Below are 21,743 nucleotides of genomic sequence, written 5' to 3' on the forward strand. Positions count from 1 at the left end.
AATTTTAGTACATTTCGTTCTATAGGGTTTTGTCAAGAAGGGACACACATTTTCGTAGCAGGAGAAGGTACACAGCAGGTTAGGTTATTAACCTAGCAGACGAGGATAATTAGGTTAAGGTTAAGGAATAAAGGGTTAGGGATTGCGAAAAAATTATAATTAATTTACGTCATATATGGCAACAGCTGTATCCCATCTAGACTTTGCCTTTATATAGTATGTTTCCTATCAGTGGCTCCTTCTACTTTCGCCTTCTCGGAAACCACGTGGTTTGTACACAGCCATTCCATAATCTCCGGCTACTCCCTCCGACAGAAACCGCAGCGCGTTTGCAAAGATGAATATGTGGCTATACCGACTCTTGAACTTTGCCGAGCAATTATGCACTATGGTTCATTTTTAACATGTCATTGGAGTACAGGATGAACAACCCAGCAAATAGCTGTGGAATTACTTCCAAATCTCATGTGTTCAATAATATGTTAGGTTTCTATTTACGCTCTGAATAAGTTTCGTTTTTAATTTGAAGTTTTGATTTCAGTCTGACGAGGGAGGTTGCCGAATAGAAAGAACAGTGCTAAAATGCATATGTACTTTGATTGGTCCTCTACTACTATGGGCGTCAACCTTTGCAAAAGCTTAGCTATGACAGGCTTTATCGCGTATGGGCTGTGCCATTGAACAGCTGTTCATATAAAAGTTGGTATTTTCAGAATGATTTTATTGACAGTACAAATGTTAATATCATATGTTGTCTGAGCCACCAGGCTGGTGAAGTGGAGGGACCTTTCCCATTTATCTTGACTTCACCTTTTCGTACCGTTTTCAACGTTATTCAAGGTAGGTGCAGGTTACTGAATTTACCTGGTTCTTACAGCAATCATTACCTAGGTAAAACACACCCCCAAAAAAGCATTGCGCGTGTAGGGAATTTTGACCAAATCATAGATAGTTTCAAAGGAAACCAAATCAAGGAAAGAGTGAAACTGAAAGTTTACTTGCTAATAATAACACTTACATTTTCTTATATTATTGATATGGTGATATTTAAAGTGTACATTTCATACATTTTTTGGTCACAAAAGAGATAATAATTTGCAACTTCAATTTCTGCAATTGAAGTTGCAAATTGCTTGGATTTGTTATTATGCTTTTTTAATGTATTTTCTTTGTAAATTGTATTGGACTTCATTTTTTTAATTTTACCTTTATTTAGCTAGGCAAGAACAAATTCTTATTTACAATGATGGCCTAGGAACAGTGGGTTAACTGCCTTGTTCAGGGGCAGAACGACAGATTCAGCTAAGCTGAAGGCTACACACCACCACAATTGTAATCATAGCTGGTGACTGAATATATTTACATTTTAGTCATTTAGCAGACACTCTTATCCAGTTAGTCCCACTTAGCTGTCTTAAGATGAATGCACTATCACATATCACAGTCATAGTAAGTGCATTATTCCCAGTGGTGTAAAGTACTTAAGTAAAAATATTTTAAAGTCGTTTTTTGGAGTATCTGTACTTTACTTTACTATTTATATTTTGGGCAACTTTTACTTCACTACATTCCTAAAGAAAATAATGTACTTTTTACTCCCTACATTTTTTATGAGCCCCAGAAGTACTCGTTACATTTTGAATGCTTAACAGGACAGGAAAATGGTCCAATTCACACACTTCACACACACCTCAATAGACCATCCCTGGTCATCCCTACTGCCTCTGATCTGGCGGACATACTAAACGCAAATGCATATTTTATAAATTATGTCTGAGTGTTGGAGTGTGCGCCCCGCTATCCGTAAATTAAAGCAAAAAGAAAATGGTGCCCGTCTGCTTTGCTTAATATAATGAATTGAAATGATTTATACTTTTACTTTTGATACTTAAGTATATTTAGAACCACATACTTTTAGACTTTTACTCCAGTAGTATTTTACTGGATGACTTCCACTTTTACTTCAGTAACTTTCTATTAAGGTATCTATACTTTTACTCAAGTATGACAATTGGGTACTTTTTCCACCACTGATTATTCCTCAATAAAGTAGCTATCAGCAAAGTTAGGGCAGGGACTCTGCTGTCCTAGCTTCAGGGAGAAGCTGGTTCCTCCATTGGGGTGCCAGGCCAGAGAAGAGCTTGGTCTGCGCTGTAGGTGTGGGAGAACCAAGAGACCAGAACAGAATACTCAGGTTTTATGGTCACATACACTAGATAGGTGCAGTGGAACGTGTTGTTTTTACAGAGTCAGCCATAGTAGCACGGCGCTCCTGGAGCAAATTAGAGCACATCGCCAGATTTTTTGTTGTTGGCTCAGGTTTTCGAACCAGCAACCTTTTGATTAGTGGCCCAATGCTATAATCGCTAGGCTACCTGCCACCCTACCATTTGGGTGTAGGTTTTGACCAGACCCTGAAGGTTGCTCTGAGGCTGCTCTGGAGGCAAGTACCATAGTTTTGTAGTGGATGTGGCTTCGACTGGGAAGCCAGTGTAGTGTGCAGAGTAGCGGGTGAATTTGGTGACATGGGAGAATTTGGGAAGGTTGAACACCAGGATAGCTGCAGCGTTCTGGATAAATTGCAGGGGTTTGATGGCACAAGAAGGGAGCCCAGCCAACAGTGAGTTGCAGTAGTCCAATCAGTCAGTATGTGATAATGGTTATAAATCCTTGATTTGGAACAGGTAACTAATAGATTTTCTCTTAATAGGAGACACAGTACACTCAATGGTTCAATGCATAATCTAATTTACTAATAAAAACAGTCCTGTTCATCAGTGCAGGAAATGCTGAAATATGTCCTCTCAGTGTTTTTTTTGTAAAGACATATTTTTCTGTTTTGACAGGAGTTTCTGTCCATGACTGGCTGACTTTTACTAAGCCTGTTGATTCAGCTCCACTGTCCGTGACTAAAGTTTGACTAAATAATTGACTGGCAGCCTGTTCCGACAGACTGGAATTCAAGTGAAGTGCATAGACATTTTCTGTGCATGTGATTTACAGCAGCATGACACGGAGGGAGTTCACCATGAAATTTAATCCACGAGGTAAAGTAGGTTGTATCTCAGACATTCAACAGATATTCAAAAGACATTCGTGGTTAGCCTATTTAAACGTTGACAACAGTTTCCATTCCTCTCTGATTACTACATTTCCATTCCTCCCTACAAAGGATCTTTCAGAAGGTAATGTTTTAGTTTGTGACTGCGGTGAAAGGGCCCTTGAGTGTCTAAGTGATGTGGTTAAAAAATGTTTACCTTTTAACTGCAATAACTGTTTTGATCATTCTTACAGAAACCTCAAATAAAAGTCAAATTAGTCAAAAAAAGTCTGGTCTACTTTTACAACCTTTGATTTACATAAAACTAAGTGTTGTTTTGATATAAATAATCAAATCATATAAAATTGCATTTATCCTTAATGAATGTGGATTTTCATAGGAACATCAAAACAAGTGCAAATTATTCTAAAAGGTCCGGCCTACTTTTACAAACTTTAATTTGTATAAAAAATAAAGATTTGATAGAAAAAAATCAAAACATATAAAATGCATTTAAATATTTTTCGCCTCCCTAAAAAATTATTGACTGTCATAGAAACATAAAACAGGTGCAAATTATTCTAAAAAGGTCTGGCCTACTTTTACAACCTTTGACTTGCATAAAAAGTCAAGTGTTGATTTGATAGAAATAATAAAATAATATAAAATAGCATTTAAATATCACTATAACGTTTTCATGGATTGTCATAGAAACATAAAACTACATCCAAATTATTCAAACCAAACCCTCAATGGAACTGACGCAAGCCATCACCGCCATACAAGTTTCGGCTGTACAAATGTGACCGACCGCCTTGATTCGGTCTTATGTATCAAAAATTATTATTATTATTTTTTTTTTCATTGGATAAAAGCAGAGACACAGCTACAAAATGGTATAGCATTCACTGAATTTGAGGAACAATGGGAAAGTAATTCTGCTTTGAAAATTGATAAACTTTTAACCCCACTTTTGAGAAAAAGGACTTTGAATGTTTTAGTACCTGCTGGAGAGCTCTTCTTTATCTTCACTTTGTCTTCACCCATTCAGCATTGTTCACACCCTCTTAAGCTTTAGTTCCACCAATCTCTTTAAGGGTTGATCCGAGCGTTCTGTCCTAACAACAGCAGTCAAGCACCCAAGCTAACTGGCTAACAGTTGTTGCAGTGACATTCTATTAAAATGGACACTTGCATAGTGGAGTCTTTTGTTAAGACATGTAGCTAGCTAGCTAAACAATGAACCTTAATCACAACTCATGGCGTTACTACCCTGCATGAATCTGCAGGTAGCTAACCACCACGTCCAATGTTAGCTAGCTAACATTAAGCTATAACAAGCAAAACAAATGGCTCTGAGATACGACTAATAATATCATACACGTAACGTTAGCTAGCTAGCTAACAGTACACTTAAACTTCAAATAAAAACAACTTTGTCAAAATTAGAAACATGTAATAACTGAAAATGTAGCTAGCTACACTATCTTACCCGTATACATCATGGTTGGATGCTTCTCCCTGTCACGGATGCCATGGTTGCCCTTAGTTTGAAGATGTAATCCAGAGACAGGTGTTTTCTCCATGCTCTAATTCCACTGATTTCAAAACTCGGTCCTCCAGAAAGTTGAGAGCAACACTTATGCAGTTCAATATTTTCTTAACCTTTCTAGGACACACGTTCCGCTAGCGGACCCCCCCACAACATTCCGCTGAAAAGGCAGCATGGGTAATTCAAAAATATTTTTTAGAAATATGTAACTTTCACACATTAACAAGTCAAATACAGCAAATGAAAGAATCTTAATCTACCCATCGTGTCCGATTTCAAAAATGCTTTACAGCGAAAACACAACATATGATTATGTTAGATCACCACCAAGTCCAAAAAACACACAGCCATTTTCCCAGCCAAAGATAGGAGTCACAAAAAGCAGAAATAGAGATAAAATTAATCACTAACCTTTGATGATCTTCATCAGATGGCACTCATAGGACATCATGTTACACAATACATGTATGTTTTGTTCGATAATGTGCATATTTATATCCAAAAATCTCAGTTTACATTGGCGCCATGTTCAGAAATGCCTCCAAAATATCCGGAGAAATTGCAGAGCCACATCAAATAACGGGAAATACTCATCATAAACTTTGATGAAAGATACATGTTTTACATAGAATTAAAGATACACTTGTTCTTAATGCAACCGCTGTGTCAGATTTCAAAAAAACTTTACGGAAAAAGCACACCATGCAATAATCTGAGACGGCGCTCAGATATAACAACATTTCTCCGCCATGTTGGAGTCAACAGAAATACGAAATTACATCATAAATATTCCCTTACCTTTGATGATCTTCATCAGAATGCACTCCCAGGAATCCTAGTTCCACAATAAATTGTTGTTTTGTTCGATAATGTCCGGTATTTATGTCCAAGTAGCTACTTTTGCTAGCACGTTTAGAAAACATATCCAAACGCTCGCTCAGGGCCAGGCGAACTCGGACGAAAACTTCAAAAAGTTATATTACAGGTCGAATAAACTGGTCAAACTAAGTAGAGAATCAATCTTTAGGATGTTGTTATCATATATATCCAATAACGTTCCAACCGGAGAATTCCTTCGTGTCTGTAGAAGTAATGGAACGCAAGGCGATATCATGTGGAATGGGCGTGACCAGGAACTGGCAATCTGCCAGACCACTGACTCATTCCCCTCTCATCCGGCCCCACATCACAGTATAAGCTTCATTCAACGTTCTACAGACTGTTGACATCTAGTGGAAGGCGTAGGAAGTGCAAACAGATCCATATCTTACTGGGATTTGAACAGGCGATGAGTTGAATATTGACCAGCCTCAGAATTTCCACTTCCTGTTTGGAAGTTTGCCTGCCATATGAGTTCTGTTATACTCACAGACATAATTCAAACGTTTCTAGAAACTTCAGAGTGTTTTCTATCCAATAGTAATAATAATATGCATATATTAGCATCTGGGACAGAGTATGAGGCAGTTCAATTTGGGCACGCTATTCATCCAAAGTGAAAATGCTGCCCCCTATCCCTAAAAAGTTAACAAACTATAGATTTGGCAAGTCGGTTAGGACATCTACTTTGTGCATGACACAAGTCATTTTCCCAGCAATTGTTTACAGACAGATTATTTCACTTATAATTCACTATATCACAATTCCAGTGGGTCAGAAGTTTACATACACTAAATTGACTGTGCCTTTAAACAACTTAGAAAATTCAAGAAAATTATGTCATGGTTTTAGAAGCTTCTGATAGGCTAATTGACATAATTTGAGCCAATTGGAGGTGTACATGTGGATGTATTTCAAGGCCTACCTTCAAACTCAGTGCCTCTTTGCTTGACATCATGGGAAAATCAAAAGAATCAGCCAAGATTGTGGACCTCCACAAGTCTGGTTCATCCCTGGGAGCAATTTCCAAACACCTGAAGGTACCACGTTCATCTGTACAAACAATAGTACGCAAGTATAAACACCATGGGACCACGCAGCCGTCATACCACTCAGGAAGGAGACGCGTTCTGTCTCCTAGAGATGAACGTACTTTGGTGCGAAAAGTGCAAATCAATCCCAGAACAACAGCAAAGGACCTTGTGAAGATGCTGGAGGAAACGGGTACGAAAATATCTATATCCACAGTAAAATGAGTCCTATATCGACATAACCTGAAAGGCCGCTCAGCAAGGAAGAAGCCACTGCTCCAAAACTGCCATAAAAAAGCCAGACTACAGTTTGCAACTGCACATGGGAACAAAGATCATACTTTTTGGAGAAATGTCCTCTGGTCTGATGAAACAAAAATAGAACTGTTTGGCCATAATGACCATTGTTATGTTTGGAGGAAAAAGGGGGAGGCTTGCAAGCCGAAGTTGTGGAAAAATGGCTTAAGGACAACAAAGTCAAGGTATTGGAGTGGCCCTCACAAAGCCCTGACCTCAACCCTAGAGAAATGTTGTGGGCAGAACTGAAAAAGCTCATGCGAGCAAGGAGGCCTACCAACCTGACTCAGTTACACCAGCTCTGTCAGGAGGAATGGGCCAAAATTCACCCAACTTATTGTGGGAAGCTTGTGGAAGGCTACCCGAAATGTTTGACCCAAGTTAAACAATTTAAAGGCAATGCTACCAAATACTAATTGAGTGTATGTACATTTCTGACCCACTGGGAATGTGATGAAAATAAATAAAAGCTGAAATAAATAATTCTCTCTACAATTTTTCTGACATTTTACATTCTTAAAATAAAGTGGTGATCCTAACTGACCTAAGACAGGGAATTTTTGAGTTGAAATATATATGAAATATGAAAACTGAGTTGAAATATATTTGGCTAAGGTGTATGTAAACTTCCGACTTCAACTGTGTATATATATATATTATTTAAGATACTGGTTTGAATCGGTAGGGTTTCAGATGTTTTCGGAAGATGGGCAGGGACTCTGCTGTCTTTGATTCAAGGGGAAGCTGGTTCCGCTATTGGAGTGCCAGGACAGAGAAATGCTTGGCCTGGGCTGAGCGGGGTGGGGTGTAGCCTGAAGGTAGGGAGGGGCAGTTCCTCTTGGATGTGAGCTTCAACTGGAAGCCAGTGGAGTGTGCGGAGGAGCGGGGTGACATGAGAGAACTTGGGAAGGTTGAGAGCCAGGAGGGCTGCTGCGTTCTGGATATGTTGCAGCGGTTTGATGGCACAAGTGGGGAGCCCAGCCAACAGCGAGTTGCAGTAGTCCAGACGGGAGAGGACAAGTGCCTGGATTAGGACCTGCGCCGCTTCCTGTGTGTGGTAGGGTCGTACTTTATGGATGTTGTAGAGCATGAACCTGCAGGAGCGGGTCAGTGCTTTGATGTTTGCGGAGAACAACAGGGTGTTGTCCAGGGTCACGCTAAGGTTCTTTGCACTCTGGAAGGGTTACACTGCGGAGTTGTCAACCGTGATGGAGAGGTTTTTGAGCAGACAGGTCTTCCCCGGGAGGAAGAGCAGATTCCGTCTTGTCTAGGTTGAGCTTGAAGTGGTGGGCCGACATCCAAGTTGAGATATTTGCCAGGCACGCAGAAATGCGTCTCGCCACCTGGGTGTCAGAAGGGGGGAAGGAGAAAAGTAGTTGAATGTCATCCACAAAGCAATGATTAGAGAGACCATTTGAGGATATGATGGAGCCGAGTGACTTGTTGTATAGAGAGAAGAGGAGAGGGCCTAGAACCGAGTCATGGGGGACACCAGTAGTAAGAGTACGTGGGGCAGACACAGATCCTCTCCACGTCACCTGGTAGGAGCGGCCTGCCAGGTATGATGCAATCCAATAGTGCATAGCCTGAGACGCACAGCCTTGAGAAGGTGGAGAGGAGGATTTGATGGGTCATGGTGTCAAAGGCAGCGGATACATGATGAGTACAAAGGAGAGAGGCGTAGTGTAGTTCTGTGTGAGTGAGACCAGTGGACTCAATAGGCTGAGTGAATGAGTAGTGGATGTCGTCAACCTTTTTTTCAAAGTGGTTGACAAAGTCGTCCGCAGAGAGGGAGGTGGAGGATTAAGGAGGGGGGAGATGGTGTAAAATAGTTTCCTAGGGTAAGAAAGTGGCTTTAGCAGAGGATACAGAGAAAGAGAAGGTATAGAGGAGGGAGTGAAATGATGATAGGTCCTCCAGAAGTTTCGTTTTCCTCCCTTTTCGCTCAGCTGCCTGCAGCCCTGTTTTGTAAGCTCGCAATGAGTCACTCAGCCACGGAGCAGGAGGGGAGGGCCGAGCCGGCCGGGAGGAAAGGGGACAGTGCAAGTCATAGGAAGCGTAAAGGGAGGAGAGTAGGGTCGAAGAGGCAGAATCAGGAGACAGAAGGGAGAAGGATTTAGCAGAAGGAAGAGATGAGAGGATAGAAGAGGAGAGAGTAGTGGGAGAGAGAGAGCAAAGATTGTGACGGCGCATGACCATCTGAGTAGGGGCTGAGTGATTAGGGTTAATAATCAGTACTCTAACTCCCCTTTGCGCTGGTCTGGAGCAATGAAGTGGTGATGCAGGGTACCGTACTAAACCACAAATTACCTCTAAGACTTGTAAATTGCCCCCAACCCCTTCTACGCTGCTGCTACTCTCTGTTATTATCTATGCATTGTCACTTCAATAACTCTACCTACATGTACATATTACCTCAATTACTTGACACCGGTGCCCCCGCACATTGACACTGTACCGGTACCCCTGTATATAGCCCCGCCATTATTATTTACTGCTGATCTTTAATTATTTGTTATTGTTATCTCTTACTTTTTGGGGGGTATTTTCTTAAAACGGCATTGTTGGTTAAGGGCTTGTAAGTAAGCATTTCACTGTAAGGTCTACACCTGTATTCGCCGCATGTGACAAATAGAATTTGATTTGATGGCCTAAGAGAGGTGAAACAAGGGCTGTGGCGGTCATGACATTTCGTCAGCCAGTGATTGTCAAGCAAATAACTGTCGGCCTCACTGTAAACACATTCAGTATCTCCTGGCTTCCACACTCATGCAGACCTTTGGAACATCTACATTTTAAAAAGTCTAATAAATCCATGTAATATAGCCTACACCTTCACAATAAATACATTATTTATTTTAGACAGGTCTAAAGAAACATGATATGAAGAAAACATAGTTTATTTCAGAAGAACAGAATAGCATACTCTGAGTTGTTCTGATCTGGCTATGCCATATGGCGGTGGGCTACATTAGTCCATTTAGCAGACAAGATTTGCTTAGAATTCCGAGGAATTATTTTATATTTTATTTTATAAAATAGAAAGGATATTTTCTCCAAACGATTTGAGGGAGTGCGCACATTCTGTGTTGAGCGGTTAACAAAGAAATAGGTACACCTATATCGTTAATTTAGAGTTATTCATGTAACTTTATTTGTTCTACAAACGTTGGGCTATATGTTTGGTTTTTAATACATTGTAAGGCTGCATGATGCGACTCGAATGATTATTTGAAAAAAGTAGCTTGAAAGGCATGAGCTCTGCTTTGTTTTTTGCACAGGCTGTAAACACTTCGTCAGTCTCTCATTCACAATTTGAGAAGCACTTGATAATGCTTCGAATTTCCCGGCGGCATCCCCTTTGTGTGGCCATAATGCACCCTAAAAAATCCATGTCTTTAGGTGCCCTTCTCCCTGAGTGCTGCCTGCTCCGAAGCACTTCTCACTCACACAGCTCTCCATCACGTGATCTCTTTCTCACAGGCTGCAAGGGAAGACATACACATCAGGGACGCAACTAGGCTACATGAGGTCTGCAACTATGACACTATTTTATTTTTTTAAATAAGGCATTGTTCCTTGCCTTAAGCTGGGCATCAAGTGATAGTATATAATTCACAAGTGATAAACTAATATTGTCACCCATCAGATTAGTCTTGATTTAATCTTGTCTTTACATATACTAAATAATATACAGTGGGCTCCAAAATTACTGGCACCCCTGACTGGCAATTCACAAACAATACTTTAAAAATATAAACAATATAATTATAGAGATAAACTCAAAATACCAACATGTGAGAAATACTGTACTTTTAATGTTTCAATGGAACCAACCAAAATCATACAATTATTTTATACAAAATATATTTCAGCAAACTCAAGGTTTCATAATTATTGGCATTGTCACGTTCCTGACCTTATTTCCTTTGTTTAGTCTTTGTTTAGTTGGTCAGGATGTGAACTGGGTGGGTATATTCTATGTTTTGTGTTTCATTGGTTTAGGTGTGTCTTATTGGCCTGATTATGGTTCTCAATCAGAGGCAGGTGTTTTACGTTGTCTCTGATTGGGAACCATATTAAGGTAGGCTGTTTTCACTGATTGTTTGTGGGTGATTGTTTCCTGTCTTTGTGTTCTGCACCAGATAGGACTGTTTTCGGTTTTCACATTTATTGTTTTGTTGCTTGTAGTGTTCACGTTATATTCTTTATGAAATCATGTTGAACACTAGCCGCGCTGCGTTTTGGTCCTCTCTTTCATCCCAGGAAGAAAGCCGTTACAGGCATTCCTCATTTAGAACTTAGTGCAACCACCTCTGGCTAGGATAACAGCATGGAGTCTTTTCCTGTAATGTTTGACAAAGTTAAGGAACACATTTGGAGGGATTTTGGACCATTCCTCTATGCAGATCCTTTCAAGATCCTTCACATTCTTGGGTTTGCGCTTCTCAACTTCCCTCTTCAGGTCACAGTATTGGATTGAGGTCCGGCGACTAAGATGGCCATGGCAGAACATTGATTTTGTTGTCACAGAACCATTTCTGTGTGGATCTTGAGGTATGATTTGGGTCATTGTCTTGTTGGAAAGTCCACCTATGGCCAAGTCCCAGCGTTCTGGCAGAGGCAACCAGATTGTCAGCCAAAATTGCCTGATACTTGGTGGAATTCATTATGCCATCAATCTTAACCAGTGCACCTGGACCTCTGGAATTAAAACAGCCCCAAAACATCACTGACCCACCACCATATTTCACCGTGGGTATGAGGTGCCTCTCCTTGTATGCATCTCTGTTTCTACGCCAAACATGCCGATGCTGTATCTGACCAAAACGTTAAATTCTGGTCTCATCTGACCAGAGCACCTTCATCCAGTCATAATTTAAATGACGTTTGGCAAACTCCAAGCGCTTGCGTCTGTGTCTTGGGGTCTGAAAGGGCTTTCTTCTGGCAACGCTTCCAAAGAGCCTGTCGTTGTGGAGGTGGCATCTGATGGTGCTTTTTGCTTTTTTCTTCTGGCAACATGAGCTCATGGGCTCTCATGAAGTGTTTGATTTGAATTTCGATTACTTTTGCATTGATGTCCGAGTGATTAGAGGGACAATACCAGGCAGTTAGCAAGTTTGGTAAGCTGCTAATGACCATCAGCAGCATCAGAGCTTGGAGAAGCCTAATTACCGTGACTAAACAGTCAGGTAGAATTTGACTGCCTTCATGACTTGTGACCGCCGGTGTGGCGGTAATACAGTCATCGCAACAGCCCTAGGTGAAACCACTCCCCCACCCCCCCCCCCCAATGCAGCCACTGATTACCAAAACAAGTCACAAATTGCCCTGCCCCTTGATCCTGGTTGATGTGTCAACAACTATCTGCAATATATGTATTCAAAGAGAACAAATCATAGTTGTTATGCTGGAAAGTAGATGGTACATGTTTATTCTTCCCTGTCCTCAGTGTTTTCTCCACTGAACAAAGAGACCAGATGTAGTTTTTACCCAAACCTAGCCTGTGGTTGACCAATTATAATTCCTTTCAATAAAATTGGGCCAATGGCCAAATACCAAGTATCCCGTTTCGGGCTCAATGTATAGACAATTTGGACCAATGAGAACTTGCCACATGTAGCTATGAGTCCCAGACTGGAATTCCTACAAAGATCCGAAACAGATGTTGAACTGAAAAACACTAGTTCCATTGCTCTCTAGCCCTCTTGACCCCTAGTCCTCTGTGTTGTGTATTTGAAAGATGAATATTCATGATCTAGATCTTCAACATGTGAAATTAACATATTTTGAAATGGGGGAAAAATACAGACAAGCATATTTGTCTTAGAATATTCTTACAAATAGTACATTATATGGAATCACTCTGTATGAAATAATAGGGGTTGACATAATTTTTGAATCTCTACACCTTCCTTTGTCCTTCATACAAACACCATATGTAAGGTCCCTCAGTCAAGTCTTGAATTTCAAGCACAGATTCAAGTATAAAGACCAGGGAGCTATTCGAAAGCCTCATAAAGAAAGGCAGTGATTGGTAGATGGGTAACAATAAGAAATCAGACATTGAATATACTGTGTCTTTAAGCATGGTCAAGTTAATAATCATGCTGTGTCAAAGATGCAGTCATCCTTCTGATCTGAGCTGCAGGACAGGACGTTGGAGAAGGCTCATGGTAGAGAAATGAACATAGAATTCTCTGGCAACAGCTATGGTGGACATTCCTGCAGTCAGCATGCCAATTCCACGCTCCCTCAAAACTTGAGACATCTGTGGCATTGTGTTGTGTGACAAAACTGTACATTTTAGAGTGGCCTTTTATTGTCCCTGGTACAAAGTGCACCTGTGTAATGATCATGCTGTTTAATCAGCTTCTTGATATGTCACAATTGTCAGGTGGAAGGATTATTTTGGCAAAGGAGAAATGCTCACTAACAGCGATATAAACAAATTAGTGCATAACATTTGAGAGAAATAAGCTTTTTGTGCATACAGAACATTTCTGGGATCTTTTATTTCAGCTCATGAAACATGGGACCAAAACTTTACATGTTGCGTTTATATTTTTATTCAGTGTAGTAATCTGAGAGGAATGGAAATTGTTGTCAACGTTTAAATAGGCTAATGGTGAATGTTTGTTGAATGTCTGTTGAATATCTGATATAAAACCTACTTTACCTCTGTATGAAATCCCCAAGATGGCAACAGCTCCACTAATTCATTTCTCAGCCAGGTTCACCATCATAAGACACACTGCCGTGCTGCTTTTTACATCACATTTCTACACCATCAGTCTACACGGGACATGCTGCTGTACAAATCAATATGTGATATTTCAGGAAAAGTGAAATGCACTTCAATTTGATTTCAGCCTACATACCCTAGTTTAATTCAACTATATCCATTCACTGAGTTACACAGAATGTAATACAAAGAGAATGTCACATAAAACTTATTCGGGCAGGATCCTGTTAAGCAACTGTGGTCTTACCCAGCAGTAGCCTACTATAGAGTAGCTGCCTCTCTTCCTCAACCCTCCAAAGACTAAAGAAGCTTATAGTTGACAAATAGTACGTCAGAGTTCTCAATTCAGTTTTCAATTCAGGAAGTAAATTGAAATTCAATTAATTAATTAAAAATTACCCATTGTTTTCTGTGACGATATTTCAATTCGCTTCCTGAATTTTCAGACATGAAAACCGAACTGAGCCCAACCCTGGTGTACATGGCTGTAGTCATACATGGATGTGGTGACGATTTGATCACAGCATCTGAAAGTAAGCACAGTTTGACCTGTGCAAAGGATTACAATGCAGCCTGTATGTGCAGTTGGCGATAAATATGGCATGCGACAGTTAGTAGGCTATGTATTGTACTGTGTTTCCCACTATACTGGTTATCCTCTGACCTCCATACTGAGGTGCCTATGGAATGATACAGGAAAACACTGATTGCCATTCCCTGTCCCTGGTTTCTAGATGGCCCAGTGGTTCCAGCTGCAGCAGCTAGACTCCAAGTACCTGGAGCAGGTGGACCAGCTGTATGATGATACTTTCCCTATGGAGATCCGCCAGTACCTCAGTGCCTGGATAGAGAGCCATGACTGGTGAGTGAGCTGCAGTAAGCAACAGACTGCCAAGGGGTGTGTAGTTTACACAGTCAGTATGTGTAGATGCATTTGAAGGCTGTGGTGTAACTGCTCTCATGATGTATTTTGCTTTGTTTGGCCTTGTTAATGTAGATTTAGAAAGCCTGCGCCAACTACTGTGATAAGAAAACTGAAAGTAAAAGTAACATGCTTGTAAAGGTTGTGGACTACTTGAAATGTTTGTTGTCATTGGTGTAAGGTTGTTGACCTTTTTCACCTCACAACTTTCACCACACAAATTACTGCAAAAAAAAAAGTAATTCCTGCCAATCAGCATGCCCGCATTTGGACTCTGGCCCTGCCCACTCTAGCTCAGAGTGGTTATAGCAAATTTGGCTGCCGACCAAATTATCAGAAGTGTTTGGCAGTGCATCCGCAATAACCACAAGTTAATTCCTAGTGTAAAAGAAGATTGTGTGTGTGATTACTATGTGTGGTGATGATAAAGATTAATACAATTCCTGGACTGAGATGCATCCGTACCATTCTTGCCGGACAGCCTGTAGCGAGTCAGAACCAAGTATATCAGCATTCAGTCACTAGTGGGTGAGGGCTCAGAAGCCAACTGCTCAGATGACTCCAGCTAGTCGTTTTTGCAATTACTGTGTTCCGTGGGCTGGTTGCTTTCATTTCAAAGGATGACAATAATTTTTAAGTCCTTTTGGTTGACCCCCTTCAGGGACATGGTGGCCACCAGCGTTTCTCTTGCAGCGATCCGTTTCCATGACCTCCTGGTCCAGTTGGACGTTCAGTACAGCCGCTTCGCCCTGGAGAACAACTTCCTGTTGCAACACAATATACGCAAGATTAAACGCAACCTGCAGGTAAGGCCAGGGTCGAACTCTGAATTCATTTGTAAGGACTGACATAGACTTCTAAGGGAAAAACTCAGGCGCTGAGTATTGAGTTTTGTTCTATTAGACTGGTGTTTTGATTCTTATAAGAAAGATTGGTACTCTGAAGATTTGTTTTAATGTCAGATCAGGGCCAATAAGGATTAAGGGCTTCAACAATGTTTCAAGCTAATGTAATGAGTCAGCCATCCTAATCAGAATAAGGTTAGACAATCTTAGGTTCTTTAAGCCAATAAGTAACCATTTAATTGTTTGAGTTTATGAGCAGGAAAGAACAGTGGTCCTGGAACGCATCCTTGAGGACCACCAAAGTGAACTTTAAATTGTAAAATGTAAAGTTGAGAAACTCTTCCCAGGACCACTTCCAGGAAGACCCTTTACAGATGGCCATGATAATCTGTAACTGTCTGAAAGAGGAGAAGAAGATCCTGGCCTCCATCATCAAAAAAGAGGTGAGACACTGATCTTGTCTTTTGCATACTGCTTAATGGAACTCTGTGAGTATTTCTGTTGTAGTGTGTGTGCATGTTCTGAATTGTGATTATGATGCATATTCTTAGAAAAGTTGCTATTGCATGGAGAATTAATATTTCAGCACATTTCTTAGCAGCATAGATATAAAAAAAAATTGGCTTAAACTGCCTTTGATATTGTATTTGTATGTTCAATTATTGCTGCAACAGAAGGAGCATTTCAGTGTGACCTGAGTGTGAAACCAGACCAAATGTTTGTGAATTCTTTTGTCAGGATAACGTGGGGTCCACACCAAACAACATGGTGTTGGAGAAACAGAAGGACATGGACAACAACGTTAAAGACCTTAGGAACCGAGTTCAGGTGCGGTCATTTGGACAATACCATGTGTCATTGGTGATGTGGATTTATTATCATACACCCTACCACGACACCGCCCATTGTCTTGTCATTCTAAATGAACATCAACCAGTTGAACAGCCTACGAAAGGGGTAGAAAATGTTTTTCTCAAACACCAGTGTGACTTTTGCCCTCTTCAGGTTGCAGAGCATGAGATAAAGTCTCTGGAGGACCTACAGGATGAACACGACTTTAAGAAGAAGACCCTGCAGAGCCGAGGTACTGTAGGAGTTAGCCTGGTCCTAGTCTCTTTCAATAGCCTGGGTCTGGGACACAAGACTAGATTGGTGCCATATCTGTATATGCTTTAGCCAATGTGAAGGCACTGTAAAACATATCTCACTCCTACTGTACTAAAACTAGTTTCCAGGCTGAAGCAACTGTGCTGTGAAATTCCAGATGTTTCTTCTACTATCGTATTGTGAATGCTTAACGCTATGTAAATGTTGTTTCTGTCATTGTCAGTGGAACAAGAGGTGAATGGGATGGCACAGTCACAGGCGGCACGGAAAGAGATCCGCGAAGAGGAGATTGTCATCAAAAAGATGTTCATCAAACTCAACATAACCAGAGGGGTAGGAATGTGTGTGTGTGTGCATGCGTGCGTTCTTGCTTGAGTGTGTATGCTGTATGGTTAGACTGATGTTTGTTTCTCCCGACCTATAGGTGGTGGTGAATCAGATTTCTGACATCTTGTGCTTGGCCGAGCAGATCCAGTTCAACCTGGTGACAGTGGAGGTACCTGAGTGGAAGCACAGACAGCAGATAGCTTGCATCGGTGGTCCGCCTAACGCCTGTTTGGACCAGCTACAAATCTGGTCAGCCCTGCCTCTAGTCCATGTTAGCTTAGCCCCTAGCCCTAGGCCCAGTTCATATCCTAACCCTTATATTAAACCTTGTTCAATACTTTCAGCAGCAATATTTTCAACCCTTTCACTGTGTGTGTTTGTCTGTGTGCAGGTTCACTGTTGTGGCAGAGGGCTTACAGCAGGTGCGTCAGCAGCTGAAGATGCTCCAGGAGCTGGAACAGAAGTACACGTACGAGAATGACCCCATCACTCAGGGCAAATGCGCTCTGGAGGAACGCGCTCTCGCCCTGTTCAAGTACCTCATTGTCAAGTGAGACCCGCTCTATGACACCTACTATGTGTCTATGTTCCTGTAGAGATCACATACACATACTAAACATGTATTCACTCACTGAATGGTAGGTAACTTTGCCTGAGACCTGGGTCAGCTCCCAGTGTTAATGTCTCAACTCTAGGTTCTTTTCCCCAACTGGCGGCCCGCAGGTGGTTTTATTTGCTTCCGAAAGTTTTCTAAGCAAAAAAAAGTATTATTATTAGGTAAAAATAATAATTGTCATTGTTGGACATACAGAAGACTGTAAAAACACCATGAAATCAGCTCCAACTGATTTTTATTTTGTTCATCTGTTCCCAAGTATTCCCACACGTAATAGAGAGACACATGATCATATACAAATGTAAGCAAGGTTTGAAATGATTATTGTGAGCGGACCAAGTACTTGGAGGTTGCTCTAAAGAGGAAAGGTGGAACAAACGAGTCAGGAGCAGGTTTTATTAATTGAGTCTTCGTCTTCACAAGAACAAGGAACACAAGGTGAGTATCTTTAAACTATAACATAAATCACGGGTGTGTCACCGCCTTCATGATCCTCCCATGGAGAGCTCCCTTCGGGTGGTCGTCCGGATCCGTGGTGACCATTCCTAAGAGGTGGAGTGTCCCCCTCTTCTCCCTTCCGAAAGGTACGTCTATTTCTCTGTAGAAGCAAACACTCTTTTCTTTCTCCCCTCTCTGCCGGTTCCCTCCTCTCTCTTGTAGGGGAAAGAGAATAGCTCATTATTACCGTCAGCTGTGCTTAATTGCCTCTGATCACCTTGACTCACATGCCGGGCTGGGCTACTGTCCATGGGAGCAGCCTGCCCCCTGGTGGTCCTTCCACATACCTCCCCCCTTAGGACCGGACAGGAGAGCCGGGCGCCAGACATGCCGTCTTGGTCGCGTCGGGACAGCGCGTCCGCATTCCCGTTCCTCCATCCAGCCCTGTAGATGACATGGAACGAGAACGGTTGTAAAGCAAGAAACCATCTGGCTATTCTGTTGTTATTGTTTCTCTTACCGGCCATCTACGTGAGGGGAACATGGTCAGTAACGAGTAGGTAGTACTGGAGATAATCGAGGGCCCACTTAATGGCTAGGGCCTCTTTCTCTGTGGTAGCATATCTATGTTCCCGATCACTGAGCTTCCTACTTATAAAGAGAATAGGCCTCTCTGCTTCGCTTTCACCCTGCGCTAGGACGTCTCCAAGCCCCGTATCTGAGGCGTATACCTGCACAATGAGCTCTTGGGAGAAGTCAGGAGCCTGCAGGACGGGATCAGAGCACATGCTATTTTTTTAGCAGCTGGAAGGCGTCTTCGGTCTTGTCCACGCTACACGATTTGGCAGGTTTTTCTTGATGAGATTTGTGAGGGGGTTGGCAATGGTTGCATACCCAGGGATGAATCGGCGATAATATCCCGTTGTCCCCAAGAAGGCTCGGACGACCCGCTTCGTCTGGGGCCGGGAATGGCCCTGGTCTTTCAGGAATGGCCCTGGTCTTTTCTTCCTGTGGACGTATTTTTACGTTCCCCACGGTGTATCCCAGGTATTCCGCGTCGGAAAGATCCAGACAGCATTTTTGGGGATTGGTCGTCAGCCCTGTAGCCTCCAGGCTCACGAGCACCGACCGTAGTCGCAGGAGGTGGCTATCCCAGTCCTCGCTGTGGATGACCACATCGTCTATGTAGAATGGCATGCATGATGCGTTGGAAAGTTGCCAAAGCCCCGTGCAGTCCGAAGGGCATCCTTACATACTGAAAAAGCCCTTCCGGTGTGGCGAAGGCAGTCTTTGGGCGGTCCTCCAGAGCCACCGGCACTTGCCAATATCCCTTCGTCAAATCCAGGGTGGTGAAGAACTTTCCTAAGCGCTCCAGGAGTTCATCCACGCGGGGCATGGGATACGTGTTGAATGTAGAGATGACGTTTTCACCCCTAAAGTTCTTGCAGAGCCTCATACTACCGTCAGGTTTGGGGACCAGGACTATGGGACTGGACCACTCACTCGTAGATGGCTCGATCACCCTCATCCTCAGCATCTCCCTTACCTCGTTCTTTGCGATGACTTGGCGGGCCTCAGGAATCCTGTAAGGCCGGGTATGCACCTTCTTGCCGGGTTGAGTGTGGATATGATAAAACAGGACATCTATCTGTCCTGGGAAGGGCGAGAATACCCTGCCGAATTGCATAATCAGCTTGTCTAGCTGCCTCGACTGCTCCGGCAGGAGAGTTCGTCCACGGTGCACCTGTAGCAGGGCCTCCTCTTTTTCCTTGTCCTCCACGGCCATCAAAGCCACACCCTCCTCTCTCCCATGGTACTTCTTCAGCAGGTTGATATGATAGAGTTGGACCTTCTTCTTCCTGTCCGGTTGCTTGATGAAGTAATTGACTGGTGAGACCCTTTCCATTACCTCGTAGGGCCCCCTCCACTGCACCAGCAAGCGGTGTTCGGCCGTGGGCACGAGTACCATCACTTTCTCTCCCACGGTGAACTCCCTGGGTGTCGCTGATTTATCGTAGGCCCGGCCTTGAGTCCGTTGCACCTTCTCCATATGCTCCTTTACTATGGGCCAGACTGCGGACAGGCGGTCCCTCATCAGGATAACATGTTCAGGATAACATGTTCTATCGTCAACCGGAACGGGCATGGTTGGGCCTCCCAGGTCTCCTTGGCTAAGTCGAGGATCCCTTGACATGGCCTGCCGTAGAGCAATTCCAAGGGGGAGAACCCAGTGGACGCCTGGGGTACTTCTCACAGGACAAGCATTAAGTGGGGCAGAAGCATGTCCCAGTTTTTCCCGTCTCTGGACACCACTCTTCTCAACATGCTTTTAATCATTTTGTTCAGGCATTCGCACAAACCGTCTGTCTGCAGGTGGAATATGCTTGTGCGTATCTGTTGAACCTGGTATAACCGACACAAGCCCTTCATCAACCAGGACATGAACGGGGTTCCCTGGTCGGTTAGTATCGTCTTGGGAAGGCCCACCCGGGAGAACAGCATGAACAATTCCTTGGCGATTCCCTTTGACGACATGTTGCGAAGGGGTATGGCCTCTGGGAACTTGGTAGCGTAATCTACAACAAACAGGATGTACTCGTGTCCTTTGGCAGATTTCGGGAGGGGTCCCACGAGGTCCATAGCTCTGCGTTCGAAGGGAGTCTCTATAATGGGGAGAGGAGTCAAAGGATAATGCAGGTGTGGCTGTGGGGCCGTACACTGACATTGATCACACGTCCTACAATACCTGGCCACATCTCGGGTGACACGGGTGCAATGGAACCTCTGCATGATTCTGTCGATCGTTTTGTCCCGTGCCAGGTGTCCTCCTAGGACGTGGGAATGGGCTAGCTGTAGGACAGTATCCCTGTATGGTCTAGGCACCATTAGTAATTCCTGTTTTTCACCCCTTCGTTGCATGACCCAATACAAGCGGCCCCGCCTGATTGCATAGTAGGGAAGAGATCACCTGATCCGTCGACATTCCTCCCGTCAATCACCTTCACCTTCCGCATGGCATCCCTTAGATCTGGGTCTCTATGCTGAGGTACCAAACTGTCCCTTTAATTCTTTGGGCAGGTCGACCTCGGTAGAGGGGTGTGGAGTTTGTTCCCCATCCCCGTCTGGGGTGCCAGAGGAGAATCCCTTCCATGTTCCCTTCTCTGATGGGGCTTCAAATATAGCCCTTAGCCTCTGGTGGCTCCTTCCTCCGTCATGTATAACCCTTCGCAGGTGTCTTCATCGGAGGTTTCCTGGAATAGCTGTCGGAGGCAGCTTCTTCCTCTGCTCCAGAGGCTGAGGCTTTGTTTCCTTGTAGGGCTACTACCTCAGGCTTGGACTAGGTCTTTTTTCCCCTCTGCTTTCCTACCTGCCCTTTCCCGCCTGGCTCTTGGCGTGTGATAGAGAGACCTGATCCCTTTTGTCCGGTGCGTAACGTCATCTGCCGAAGCTCCTTATATGGAGGACAGTCTCTCCCGATCAATAATGGCACCTTCAGCTGGGGTACTTTCCCAGCCCTGACTGTACACCTTCCTTTCGGGTTGAGAATGGACAGACTCACGGTGGGGTAATAGTGGGTGTCTCCATGGACACAGGACACGGCTACTTTGTCTTGTAGCAGTGTTGCTGTGGTCACCATCTGCTCCTCCACTAACATAACCATACTTCCCGAGCCGAGAATGGCTACCACGTCACGTCCTTCTATTCAAACCGGAATCTCTGGGGCTGGGGCCATTTCTGCTAACCAACAGAGGTGATCCTGCCCTCTCGTACCGGGATGCGTGGGGATGGGCAGCGGTGGCCATGGACTCGTCCTTTCTGGGACATTGTGGAGCGTAATGGTCCGCAGACTGGCTTTTATAGCACCGACTCTGTTGTGTGGGTGATGACTTCTCCCACGTCCGGAGCGGGTTAGGTTGTTTCGGTGGCAGAAGTGCTGGGGTTAG

The 21,743-nt window shown here is 43.2% G+C and overlaps 1 protein-coding gene across 2 annotated transcripts in view; it reads left to right on the plus strand.

The window, feature by feature from the left end:
- Positions 1-654: 654 nt before the first annotated feature.
- stat1b (signal transducer and activator of transcription 1b) overlaps positions 655-21,743 on the plus strand; it is a 40,309-nt gene continuing 19,220 nt past the window's right edge. For both annotated transcript variants that reach the window (XM_039015001.1, XM_039015002.1), the window contains exons 1-9: positions 655-840; positions 14,279-14,406; positions 15,128-15,272; positions 15,659-15,754; positions 16,050-16,139; positions 16,317-16,395; positions 16,642-16,751; positions 16,843-16,994; positions 17,137-17,295. In XM_039015001.1, the coding sequence (XP_038870929.1) occupies positions 14,279-14,406; positions 15,128-15,272; positions 15,659-15,754; positions 16,050-16,139; positions 16,317-16,395; positions 16,642-16,751; positions 16,843-16,994; positions 17,137-17,295 (959 nt within the window). In that variant the 5' untranslated portion in view covers positions 655-840. The remainder of the gene's footprint in view (positions 841-14,278; positions 14,407-15,127; positions 15,273-15,658; positions 15,755-16,049; positions 16,140-16,316; positions 16,396-16,641; positions 16,752-16,842; positions 16,995-17,136; positions 17,296-21,743) is intronic.

This window comes from Salvelinus namaycush, chromosome 19 (genome assembly GCF_016432855.1).
Source record: "Salvelinus namaycush isolate Seneca chromosome 19, SaNama_1.0, whole genome shotgun sequence".
Classification (NCBI taxonomy): Eukaryota; Metazoa; Chordata; class Actinopteri; order Salmoniformes; family Salmonidae; genus Salvelinus; species Salvelinus namaycush.